Genomic DNA, 13,944 nt, shown 5'->3' with positions numbered 1-13,944 from the left:
AAAGTACGCGTTTGTAAAACATAATGCCGAACAAGCGTGAAAATTTGTTTTTAGCGCAAGTCAATTTTACGTAAAAAAATCAACAATTACATTTAAGCTGCGTGGGCTTGTTTCATCTACAGAATAAAACCGATCGAAAAAATTGACTCGTCTTTTAATTTAATGTCCTCATCAAAAGCCATAAAATAAACATTAAACACTCGTTATTCAAATCACGACACTAAAAATTCGTATTGGCTCTGCATATATATACCCCTGTGCAGCGGAACGCCGCTACCAGTTCGCATCAGGACGCTTAACTTAAATAAGAGTAAGTATCTAGACTATTTTTTTTTTTTTTTTGAGAACATTAAACACGTGATAAACGCTTAAGTCAATTGTCAGTTATCGATTAAATCCATTACAGTTTTTATAAACAATTCGGTCATTATCCCATTGCTATGCTTAGTACAAGGTCATTGGTTCTATCTCCACAAAGGAGTCTTGTTGGAATGTCAGTGTACCGCTTTCATTAAAACATAAAAGTTTGTTGTTGCGACGAAATTTTGAAAGCATAACGGGCTACTGTTTTCTGTGCATAATTTATTGCCGAACAAGTCACTTTAGCAGAACAAAGTTCACTGTTCTTCAACAAGTCACCCTAATACTCGCAAGACTCACGAAACAATGCCTCCATTATAATAATTGTATGGATAAAATGTAGGCCATATTTTTTCAGTTAGTATGTATTGGGGCGCAGACCGTAACGTTACTCCTCGACGACACTGTAAATGACTGCCTATAGTTTCAGATCGGTACTTTCGGCTCCACTGGCTGTACGTCTATTAAGTTCACGTTTGGTCTCGCTCATTTCCACCGGCGCCTGATTTACTTCGACGGTTAGTTTGAATAGTGATTTATCGATTTATAATTGTTTAAGTGAATTAGTGTTATAAGTAGTGACGTTTTCAGTTTCAGAATGAGCGGCATGAGGCCACGTGCAAACACGTTGACGTCTGCTCAGAGCAAAATACTGTGAGTATCAAAGCTGTTCAGTTCCTGCTGTAGACATTTTCTTTTAAGCCTTAAATTTTAACGTAAAATAAATTTATATTCGCCAATTACGTCGTTACTCTCCCTAAGATGTTGCACTGTCTTTATCGTAAAAGTCTGCGACGTTACTATCTCTGCCGTGCCGATTACTCGCTCTAACTGCAAAATAGAAAACATTAGTTACTATTATGAAGAGTCGTCACTGTTTGAACATTTCAATGTCTTAACCAACTGTTGTTCTCTTTTCTATATAGATATGACCGGTGGAAGTGCAAAATGACCGAAGAAAAAATCGAAGAGACAATCCACATGATAAGAAGAACCACCATCAGCCAGCCACAGACGATCGCCACTTCAGTTGTAAAAGAACCTAATTATTTTTATAAGCCTAAATCGTAGTTTCGTTAATTAGCTGTTCTTAATATTAATTTCCAAATAGTTTAAATGAAATAAAGATCTCACTATAAATATTTGTTTTATTGACTTGTTTTTAAGCAGCTGTATGTGTCCTCCGACGTTAATTGGGAGATTAAATTAGCATAAGCAGTAATTAAAGTAAAGTCGTCCCATCAATTATCAATTTTATAGTTTTAACATCTTCTCGTTGCTGTAGGTAAGTATTAGAATATTTGAATCTTAAAATGGATTTGCTGGGTCAACTCACTTATATCTAATCATTTTTGTAGCAGTAACATTGAGGATAACCGCAATGCGGTGGATCCCGGCTATATTAATAGATATATTCGATTTTCCCTGTTGCCTTATCTTTATCTTTATATATATATATATATATATATATATATATATATATATATATATATATATATATATATATATAAATCAATTGCTGTGCGTTAGTCTTGTTAAAACTCAAAAACGGCTGGACCGATTTTCAAAATTTTTTTTTGTTTTGTTCATTATAGTTCAGGGATGGTTTAGAAATAAAAAATTGTTAATTTTGTATCGAAATCGGTATTGTTACGCTTGAGCCTCAAGATTGCAAGAGTATACAAAATTGTCCAATGTGCAGGAAGATACGTACAAGTATACTTTGGGTATCTTTATATATATATATATATATATATATATATATATATATATATATATATATATATATATATATATATAAAAAGCCATATATAATAGCTAAATTTGTCATTAAAGACAAATTTTTGGGAACTGGGGGAAATAAAGGGGGAAGGGGAGGACCTTTACTCAGTAGGAATTTTCGGTAACTGAAAAAGTAATTCGGACAGCCCAGACCGGGAATCGAACCCGGATCGTTTGGTTACGCGCCAAAGGCTCTATAATTTGTTATACATTTATTATATAAATAAAACACATAAAACATATTAAAATGACCAACAAGTTTCATTTAATAACTTAATACCAACTTAACCGTCTACAATACGACCAGTGTTAATTGTTGACAAAAATAAATTAGAGTTTACAGGTTAAAAATCACAAATCAAAATTTGTAAAAAAAAATAGCCAAGAGTCGATCTGATAGTACGATAATTGCCGCCGAGACCCACCACGCGACCATGAGCGATCGTCAAGCGTAAGTACTCTTTATAGCGACGTAGAGTGAGTTCCTATTTGCTTGTCGCTGGCTTAATATTTAATTATATAGGGCGCATTGAAGTAATTGAGTTCGGTAGTACTTATCATACACTATACATAAGTTTGAGTTGCTATGGGGTCGAGGAAAACTTAGGCTTATTATAACGACAGCGTTATGTAATTTAATGAGGTTTAGTGTAGTTATTTTCAGCTGCACAAGCCTTGTAAAAAATCGTTATACAGGAATGTGTTTGACCTTATCCACTTCCTTTCAAAATTTCGAAATTTGAGTCTTATGTAAAAATTAAACCTTGTATCCAACAATAGACAGCATATTAAACATGTCACTTGATTCTGCTAAATTTCAGTCAAGTCGTAATAAATGCTTTCTTCCGTTCAATTGTTCAAGCTAATTATCAAATCAGCAGACTCGTAATTTTTCCGTTATAATTTGACAGTTTCGGTCACGGTCACGCTCGCTTAAGTTCAATTTATGTCCTAAACAATACTAACATACGATTATTCACGGCCAATAAGAATTTTAATTAGACGGGGTTATCTTGTTATCCTTATTGGAAGCTGTTTGAACAATTTATTGGATGATGCAATTACAATATTATATAACCTTGTAAAGTAAATGTACAGATAAGATATTTCAGTTGTACACAAGCAACAGGTCTAGCTCAACTAATAACGGGTGAACTGATGACACGTGGCTGGCTTGCTTGCCTAAAGACTTGCATTAATAAGAAATCAGAATCTGCTGCAGGTATCTTACACGGCAGAAAAAAGTCTCACGTGCTTTATAAAATCTGCATCGTTATCAAATTTTATCTTGTAAGTTAAAAATCCTCTTTATTACATCGAATGCGCCAACAATTATAATAATAGCTGAATTCTTTATCTACGTCAATAAACATCGTTAATAGTGTAGGTTAGTTCTGCGATTTAATCGGTATGCCGAGGTCAGTTGCCTACGCATTTTCTTTTAATGTAATTGCGTAGTAATTTAACAGGTTGGCGAACAACAAATGCAATGACAAGTCAAGGATATAAGTTTAGTTACAGCTTGGCGGAGAAACTAGTTTATAAACAAAAAATGTGATCCAGCCCGATGTGCCTCAAGGTTAAGCATGTCAATTGTTAGAATTGTATTGATTATACAGCCACTGGCTGTACAAGTGATCAATGATGTCAATGAGGGCAAAGCGGTCATTTTGCAGGTATCAAACACGCCTGCCAAATTGGTACAGCGCTAAAACAGAAACAATCCAATATTTCTTCGAGAAAGTATTTGCAGAGTGGGTGATTTTTTTTATTCGATTAATTATAGGATTTGACCGCTAAATTGGGAAACTAAAAGGCTTGTGTTTCAGAGAGCTCTTGGACTCGCATGTTTTCGATGTCATTTTTGATGTCAACGACAACAATACAGAAGCGATGATCGACGTTTCCGGGCCAGAACCTTACAATTCGTAAGATACTATGACGCAGAACACATTTGATCACGATAGTGACTTTTACTGATTCTTTGAATTTTATCAATTTTCAGAAACGCACTTAAACGTCGGATTTCATTAGACGATTACAATATTAAAGTTTACCGGAGCCCATTTAGAACAGCTTACTATTTGGTACCAATTGCGGAAAGGTAATTAGGAATCAATCCACCAATTGCAGCAGTTCTTTAAGAGAAAACTATACCGAGCATTTCCTTTTCAGTATGCCGATGCCAAGACCTGTTCAAGCTCAGCAGCATGCTTCATACGAACGGAACACATTGAGCGAAAGGTTTTTTTTCCAATTTAGTTTCTGTTTGACGAGCAAAAACACAAAGCTTTCCTTTGAGTTTGCTGACGTAAGCCTGTTAAGTATGTTCAAATATTTTTTCGTCGTTAACTCACTTCGCGACGTAATTATCTACGTCTGTCATCGAACTGTCCATTGCCAAATGGACACGAACAAGGGTCATAATTTGTTTTGTTTCAGGGAGGTGAGCGCTGATGGCCTTCTTCTTCTACTTATTTTCGTTACTACTCCCTTCTGGTTGCTGATCTATACAATATTTCACGCTAATTAGAAGCACGAGTGCTACATGGCACCATATCACGGATTGACATCTGCCTTTGCACTGACGGCTTGGGTCAAGTAAAAAAAAATAAATAAACTGCTTTCTAAAACAGCCTTTAATTCCTCTTATAAAGACAAGCAACCACACAAGTCATAGACCCGCTCAATTGTTAGCAATTTGTCACCATTAATTTGAATTGGCTGGTATGTGATCTGCGATTTGCGATAATAGTAATTTACAGCCGGTCGTTAATAATAATCTATCTTGATGAGCCACAAAGCTTCTTTGTTTTATCCAGATCTCATGAAACAGATGTTAACCATTCAGCTACGATATTAATTGTAATTTATTTCACTCTCGCCTTTGTGGGTTTTTACTTCTATTTGATTTCCTCTATTTATATTGATATACAAAATGTGCGTGGAAAAAATAACGTCAGAACGGCAGCTGAATAAAACAACAATCAGGCATTTTAAATTCGATGCTATAAAAATGTTAAGCAGTTTATGGCTACGAAGAATTAATAACTTTGAATGAACATAACTTAATGCCGAAGCGTAAGTGACATTAAGTATCTAATTTCCTGTTCGAGTAAATTATTCATCAGATAGTAGATTGTTTTTTATGGCGATAGTGATTAATAGTTTACGGTCAGTATAATTTATAGTCTATGCTACTTTGCAGACCCGGATGGGGATGGCGCCATGACGATTATTTGACCAGTATAGGTGATTATGCTTATGCTAATAAAGAAATGTTCTCGACTTTCGCTACCTGTGTTTTTACGCCGTTTCAGCATTAAGTTTAAGTATCACCTATTGACCCAAGGAAGAATGGGAATTTATACAACTACATTTCGTGACGTCTGAAGCGAAACAATCGTTAGTTAAGTACTTGTTCATGAATAATTTTGAATTGATTAAAAAAGAACGGTGTCTTAATTGTGTTTCTCATAGGATACTTATGAGAAACTGACTGCGCAGTTTGTTGTTAATGGCGCTATTTTATAAGGAAAATATGGAAACAACAATTCTTTATACTTCTGAAAATAACGCAGTGATTTACATCAAGTTTTCAATCAAGAATTTAGTTGTATTACAAATTTTGGCGTCGGTCCAATAATTTTTTATTAAAATTTACACTTCGTTTTTATTGAATAGTAATAAAATAAATCATAAAAATATACAGTAGGGGCATGCTTATTGGCTCTGTAGAAGTTTTCGGAACAAGTCTGAAACAAAGAAAAAAATCCGTTAGTTTCATTGAACAGTTCCACGAAAGAAGATCGCTGATTTTATTCGGTGAATAAAAAATTGCCTAAATGAGTACGACAGCTGTATTCAAATTAGTTGCATACGTTTTTATTAGCATGTTTCATTGCTATTCAGGTCGGAAAAATTGATGTCTTCGTTCGTGGAAAATATGCTGATTAAATGAATTTTATGGCTACATTTAGACATCTGCCCATAAATTTATTTCACAGGGAAATTAATATATGTCCCAAGATATGTGTTTACCAATTTGTTCTTCTCTCATGGTAGAAATATGTCAAAAGTTCACATGAATAATGCATCATTATTTTCCGGGTTGCAAAACAATCTGATGTCTCTGAATTATTTTCAGGCCAAACTGATTCTATTTCGAAACCAAATCTACATGCATCTCAAAATCTTGATTATTAGATTCGCAAAATATGTGACAGATAAATGTCCCATGGATTAACAATAAATCGAGTTTAATTTCCATAAATGTGATAGTGTAAGACTTAAAAGAAAAAATTCCAAGAGCTCTTACCGTTTAGTGGGGCGCTGGCGCCCCAGAAATCCAAAGCTCAGCGATTTCTCCGTAGAACAGGATCTTCATATGGTAGTATTTCATCAGATCTGGCTCAACATCATCGTCGTCAAGCTTTCGGAACCACACGGAGCAGACGTGGGCTTGAGATCTTGCCGTTGAGTTAACAATGTTGACGACTAGGCCTTCAACCGTTTCATAGGTTCGCAAGTGAGATCGGAACTCCTCCAGCAGGATTTTTCTTGTCACTTCAGAAGGGTGTTCTCTCCATTCGTTAGGAAGGAGACAAAGGAGATCTACGATCGAAAACTGAGATTGAACTCTCGACATTTTTACTGTTTCAGCTCTGTACGTTGCACTTGTACATCTAACTAACAAATAACTGTACTGTTATCTAGTGTTGATGTTTATCTACGTCTGATACGATATAATTTTATTTCTATGCTTATATTTAAAAAGGCAGACTTACTCACAGTACTAACATGTGGTTGCATAAACAAAGGTTCAACAGTCTTAAACCTGACAAAAATATCTGTGAGGGAACTTTTCAAAGTTAAAAAATACTGCGTACTAGGTATTTGCGTGACATGCTAAGAACGCAGATAAAATTGATGGGTGGCATGACCCTTTAAGTCGTTAAAAAAATCTGATAAGACTGTAACTGAGCTTTTGTTAACCTGTTACTATGGAGAATTTCGTTTGAAACAAGTAGGCGATTTATCACATGCACAACCCATTTGTGTAGATAAAAATCTTGATTGATGACGATTCGCTTCACCACGTGGTTTGTTTGATTGATTACAATTACAAACTAATGAGTTAATCCACGAATTTATTTATAGAAAGAGTAAGTTACGTTAGTTCAACCGAAATTCACTAGGTGGAGTTAGGATGCGTAGTGTAAAACCGTGGCAGCATTTGGAACTAATTTGTTTCATTGAATTCATCTTCATCGAAGATGAAATAGTTCGACGAAAGTCTGTTAGATGTCACCAGTGTGTTGTTCAAGGAGACGGAAGTTTTAGGAACTCCTTTGCGAGCTACACACAACTTTACTGATGAAAGTAGTTTCGGTTCAATTCGTAAGATGGCGTTTTACTGGGTGACCTAGTATGAATAATCGTTTACTACCCTTCCGTTAGATGGAGCTAAGCAAAATCATAGCATAAAATGGCAGAAATTATATGAAGTAAAACAAATACGATTTATTACAGATTGTGAGTTATACGTGGTTGATTATCTGCCAAGAGCTTAGTAAATTTGAATGTGAGCTCACTTTTTATCTCTGTAGTAGAGCTAAAATTAGCATCATAATTGTGAATGATTTGACATGTGAAATATTTTCCTGTGATTTATAACTCCCAGAATAAGGTCAGTTGCAAAAATAGGCGTGAAAAGTGAACTATGGATTTCAATGACTCGACGAGATTAGTGTCCTAGTGTCACAGTATTTACAATTGAGTAAACGACCGAATGGTAGTGGATAATGCCCGATTAAAATGGAACTCAAGAGACTTACATATTCTGAGAGGTTTATCAAGGCTCGTAAATGAATTGTATAAATTATAGGCTATTACGAGACGCGGTGGATGGAAAAAATATGTCGCGTCGGTAGCTATTGAGTGGATTGTAAACGTAGAATAGAGTGAAATATTTTTGTTCTGCGTATGATTTGTTTGGCTGACCCAAATTTTGAAACTTAAAAATTTTAATTCTCGAATCACTCAAGGATGATGCTCAGTGATATTATGAAGTTTTTGATGGCATGCCATTTTTTTGCGGAAGAGTGTATTTTCACGATATATCGATATTAACATTAATTCTGATTACCGAAACATCAGAACTGGCATTGATGACTTTCTTTTGAAAAATCTTACCATTTATTGTGTCTAAACGTCACTTTGAGAACCAACACCAGATTTTTGATCGAATTGCACTTAACAAATTTGACGATGACGCAGAGTCGAGTTTTGCAATTAGAGACATAATTTTTGACATTTAATCAAGCGAAGTGCTCCTTTCATTTCAATTCCGTCCTTGTGTAAATATGTCAGTCTGTGTAAATATGTCTATTGAATGAACTGAGATATTGTTTTATGAGATATGAACTGAAGATATTGTTTTCTTCAACAAGCAATATTTTCTGAGCAAAAAAAAAAACTTGTTGTGTGTAAATATTATAGTTAGTATAAGTTTTCCTGGAATCGTCTCTATTCTTGTCAGAGTTCAATTAGTGAAGAAGTATAACAGGATATAACAGGAAACAGAAAAACTAAATAAAGCAATTAATTCTTATAAGATTTATAAATCCATGAAAACTGTTCTACATTTCAGAAAACTGTTAAATTTTTTCTACGCTGCACGATACGATATCGTTTCTTTTGTAATACTCACGTTGCGAATCATTGTTTCACTATGGTTACGATAACGTTTTATTAAATCGTACACCAAATAAAATAAATGCCTTTCAAAAATATAATATATGGTAAAACGATTAATTCTTCCTGACATGCGTGTGTTTATATTATTCTACAAGTGCGATATGTATGAAACAGAGTTTACACTTCAGAAAGTTGCTTGTTTAACAAGACGCGAGGAGAGAATTACCTCAACCGCTTAGCGTTATGGCGTGTGATTTACTTCGAAGCTAAATTGAACTGACAAGTGAAGAGTAAAAGGGGACTGGAAAGTATCCAAACAAATAAAACAGAAAAAGTTTAGTATACACAAAAAAAACGCCTAGCAACATAACTTTAAGTTCTATTATTATTGAAATTAATTGTTCTACAACGTTATTTAGCAAAACAGGAAGGGCTACGCGAATGACTAGCCCCTGCGACGTTTAATTAATTAATTGTTTAATTGCTATGTGCCACGCGATTAATGACAACAATACATTTAGTAATATTATTTATATATATTTCTAAGAACACAAGTCGGAAAAATAAGAGGAAAAAGGGCACTTGATATTCTGGAGACCTTACGAGGATAATATCTCCAGTCCCTTTAACTAAACTAACTACAAATTGAAATTTTTGATAAAGTTAAAGCACCACATTTGTTATAAATTAATTCATTTCAATTCTAAAATGAATTAATTACTTGGATGTTAAGATAGTCTATTTGGCCGTCATCCGCTGTGAAGCCGTTATCGAGACAACATATTTTTTTTTAATTTAGTAGAGTTTAATTGATAAAAAGTATTTGCCTAAAAACAACGACAGTTGCGAGGATAATTTATTCATATATATCCTATACCGTTAATAAAAGATATAGATATAGACCAAACTGGGAGAAGAAAGAAGAAATATTATGAAACAAACTGAAGATTCAATTCAGCGTGAGATAAACTGAGTAAGTAATGAATTTATAAGTAGTACATCTGTAATAATTATTTGTTAGCCTCTTAATAATGTGCATAATTTATTTTGTCATTGAAATTATTTTGATCTTGCAGAAGGTTACTGATTAAGTAGCACTGCGAAGTTCAGAAGTTTTATTTCAACAAAGCTATTTTTTCCGTGCCTAATGTGTTAAATGTCTCATATACTTTTAGAATTATTGTTACTGTTATTAGCTGCGCGACGTAACTCATTCGTCGGATAGATAGCGTCGTAATGTCCAATGTCACGTACACGAGTCACGATTCAATATTCATCAAGGTCGATCGCCGCGCATGTAAAGTGTCTTTAGAGAGTCGTTGAACCCTCTCTTGATAAAGTGTTGTGATTTTAACTTATTTATATTTTTTTGTTTTTTTCTAGATCAAGACCTGGATGAATCTGATGAAAAAATCGATATGAGTCAAAATATTCAGTCTGAATCCGTCACAAATGAAAGACCATCTACTCAAACTCATCTGAGCACTTTCAAACCGACCCTCCAGTCGGACTCGATGAACGGAAGACAAACTCCACTGGTTTGTCATCAACATTCACTTCTCGAGCCACACTCACGAGAACTATCTGCCGGACAATCAAAGGAATCCAATAACTGTGGAGAAACTCATCTTCACGGTATTTCGACTGCGCCAACGACAATATCAAGGCCCCCTAGTTCAACTAACCAGCCTTTTCAGCAACATGGACGCTATCAACTACCAATCTCTTTAGTCAGTAACAATTCGAATTCGAAACTTCAGCCGAAAGAATCCGTTAGGAGAAATTCTGTTGAAATGGCTGATAACCAATCAAATCTGTGCTTTGAAAACATAATTGATAGCATAACATCTACTTCTCATGATGATCCCAATTTGGTAAAGTTGTCCCAAATGTTGAAACTTGATGGTAGAAAACTATTTCCAGCAATGAAGAAACTGATAAATTCTGTTGATGAAAAAATCAGCCATGAAGGTATCATGAAAAACATTCGAACTGTACAACATCCAACAAACTCAATGAGACAACTTGGCTTACCTGATGATTCCACCAACACGCAATATACGCAACTTGCTCAAAATTCTATACAACAGGAACTAGTTGATGACTCACGAATGAATGATGTTGGACCTCAAAATATCAGAAACACACCAATTGCACAGAACATCTTAATGTTAGCTGAACAGCATCGCCCCGTTTTTGAGACATCGCGTGAACAACAAAATTTGCCGACTCGGGAAAACTATGTGCAACAATCTATACGCCAACAAGATATGCTTAGAAGGTCAACCATTACTCCAATACTCGATCAGAAGGTTTACCAGTATCGTGCTATGCTAAATGGAGGAACCGTTGTACAACGTTATCCAAATTCGATCAACCAGCCTATTCAGGTCCTTCCCCAGAATAGAAATCAAAACGTACCGATTAACAACGTGCACGCACAAGAAGTAAAAAAGCATGAATTGATGAAGATATCTACTGACAGAGCTCACATTATTGACAAGCCTGTTGTTCAAAAAGAAGTGAACATTCACTTTGCTACACACAACTCATCGAGCCAATCACATCAACATGCCGAGAATCCTCAACAAAAACAAGACCAACCAAATTATCGAGATCCGCCCACAACAAAGACACAAAACAGCCTTCTACTCAGATTGAAGCGTAGTTCTCATAATCCTGAACCCCAAAGAATTACCAAGAGATCACGATCACTTCCTCCATCACAGACTCCAACTCAGGCACTTTTGGATGCTCAGAAAAGCAGCTTCATCCAAGAACTGGGCTTACAGGAAAGAGTGGATCAAAGTTCTACGACATGTAACAATACAAATCTAGCAGCTGTTTCTGAAAGTCATCAAAGTAACCATGAGTACCAACATCCTCGCCTGAAAAAAACGGTGGTCGCTCTAGCTACCGAAACGGATTCGATGATGGACGTTGATCCTAGTGTAGAAACAACTGCTGGATCTACTATTGGTAAAATCGCTTCAAATGTAGTAGAAAGTGCACGTCAGACAGACGAATCGTTAAGAAAAGAAGAAATGTCATTTGGTAAAGAGACAGCTTCAGATTCTGAACATTCGTCAGAGATTGAATTAGAAAATGAAGTAGTTCCAAAGGCTAATCAGACGATTCTGACAGTTGCACAAAACCCCAGCCCAGAAAATAAGCATGTTCAATCTAGATTATTCATGGAGGAGGATATGATGGATGTATTCAGTACTCTTTTCACTCAAATGGGTGCTAATTTGGCTTTTGCACGTGACATGTTCGATTGCTTACGAAATTCTGTCATCACATGCGCACAAACACATGAAACATTGTTAAAAAAAGTTATGAAATTTAACTCGATCGTGCCTTACCAGATTTCTACGTCTTCACCTAACAACGTGCTATCCCAAGCTACTCAAGGAAAATCAGCTAGAGATAATGATAACGCTACTATTGTCGGCAATGCAACGACCTCGATTCGTGAGAAAAAAGTTACATTCTCTCTGCCGGCAGAATATGATCCAAATGATACCAAGTGGACTCTAAAGTACCGAGAGAATAAGCCGGGACTCATCGAGCTTATACCTCAAACTGGTGTTTACGTCAAAAAGAAAGAGTTGAAACGTTGTATACGAGAATCAAATGACTGCAGAACGCTGGCGCGCTTGTTATTAACAGAAGTCTTCAGCCAGAACGCATTGAGTGTGTGCTCCTGGACAAGCGGGAAAGCGAAAGCTTTCACTTCTGCAAACATTGACGTCAGGCCAGGACTAGATGTAAACGCGAGAATGGTCCTGCTATCTTTCGTTGAAGAGCATGGAAAAAAATATGGTTGGAACACGTCTAACACGTTAGCTGTTATGACTACTATTCGGACCAAGATCAAGGACATAAGAGACAAGCATGAGGAGAAATTCAATGCTTGAGTAGATGTTAAAATAATAATTTGTGACATTTTTACAACTCATTACGGGTCTTAGTTATAAGTAGTGCATAGTAAGTTTCATGAGTGGGTGTTTTAATGTGTTAGATTAGTTTAAGCTGTTCAGATTCACCTTATACTTGTACCTGATTATTCTGTATTGTGTGCTTATGTTTCTTAGCTGATTAGATGAGTTATAAGTGAATTTGACTGGTCTATAAGTACAACATCGAAATGAAGTTAAAACCAACCACAAGCTGTAGTAGTCTGATATTGTTCTCATCTTTGCGTCATTAAAAAGGTGTTTTTTGTAACTAATTATACATTTAAATAATAAACTCGTGTATTTATTCAAATGAATTTTTCGTGCGTCTTTATAAAGGACCAATAATTAAATGGGGCGTTTTCAAATGTTATCACTTTATGTGCAGGCTAGTTAGTCCTTATCAATTTTTGCTCCATAACAAGCCTTGATTTATCATTTTTAACTTCAACAGAATAACATGAGTAATACTTTTAATGAGTTTCTATTGTGCTGATTAGCTAATTGGAAAAAAAAAAAAGGAAAATATAGAATAGTCACAGGAACAGCTGGATCATAAACACTAATATATTCCGCTATTAACAACTGTAGAAATATTCCATTACAGTTATAGGGTCATTAGTTGAACAACGACCTCTTAAAGGCCTGTTTACTGAGCATAATAGTGGGGTTATCATTTGTACAAATTATTATTGCGGTTCTAATTTTTTAGTGTCTAAAAATTAGTTTATTAGATTATCTCCGGTAAAAAAAGTAATGTAGCCGCTTACGTGCCTGCGGTGATTTAGTAAACCGATTTCAAGGTCATTCTAAACTTAGATTTCGTTTAATGTCTATGGAAATAATAAAGACTCTCATAGAATTGTTAATAGCAATATAACTACTCTAAATCGGTTGGAAACATTCTCATTTCGAACAAACATGTTTTTGTCATGCGTATAAATACACTGATAGAAAATTTATTTTGACTCAAGAGATATTTTCTTGATCTAAGAATTTATTTTGGAAGACAAATGATTATTTTGCTTTAAGAATTTCTTGTCTTGATTTAGATTTTCTTGGCTTAAGAGCTATATTATCTTCAATTGATACATTTAGTTTTTCAACCAAAATAACATTATCGTTTAAAAAACTTAAAATAATT

The 13,944-nt window shown here is 35.0% G+C and overlaps 1 protein-coding gene across 1 annotated transcript; it reads left to right on the top strand.

The window, feature by feature from the left end:
* The first annotated feature begins 9,694 nt into the window (after nt 1–9,694).
* LOC141526701 (uncharacterized) lies at nt 9,695–13,867 on the top strand. Its single transcript, XM_074241774.1, has 2 exons — nt 9,695–9,814; nt 10,225–13,867. Exon 2 carries the CDS (start codon nt 10,260–10,262, stop codon nt 12,759–12,761), a length of 2,502 nt encoding a protein of 833 aa, XP_074097875.1. The 5' UTR covers nt 9,695–9,814; nt 10,225–10,259; the 3' UTR covers nt 12,762–13,867.
* Nucleotides 13,868–13,944: the final 77 nt, after the last annotated feature.

Source organism: Cotesia typhae, unplaced genomic scaffold, assembly GCF_013202065.1.
Source record: "Cotesia typhae breed Kobodo isofemale line unplaced genomic scaffold, CoteBio_Ctyphae contig_36, whole genome shotgun sequence".
In the NCBI taxonomy this organism is placed as follows: Eukaryota; Metazoa; Arthropoda; class Insecta; order Hymenoptera; family Braconidae; genus Cotesia; species Cotesia typhae.
This window is presented reverse-complemented; position numbering and strand designations above follow the sequence as displayed.

What these genes read in the sequence shown, in the direction of transcription:
- LOC141526701 (XM_074241774.1), top strand. Translation starts at nt 10,260, where the DNA reads ATGAGTCAAAATATTCAGTCTGAATCCGTCACAAATGAAAGACCATCT.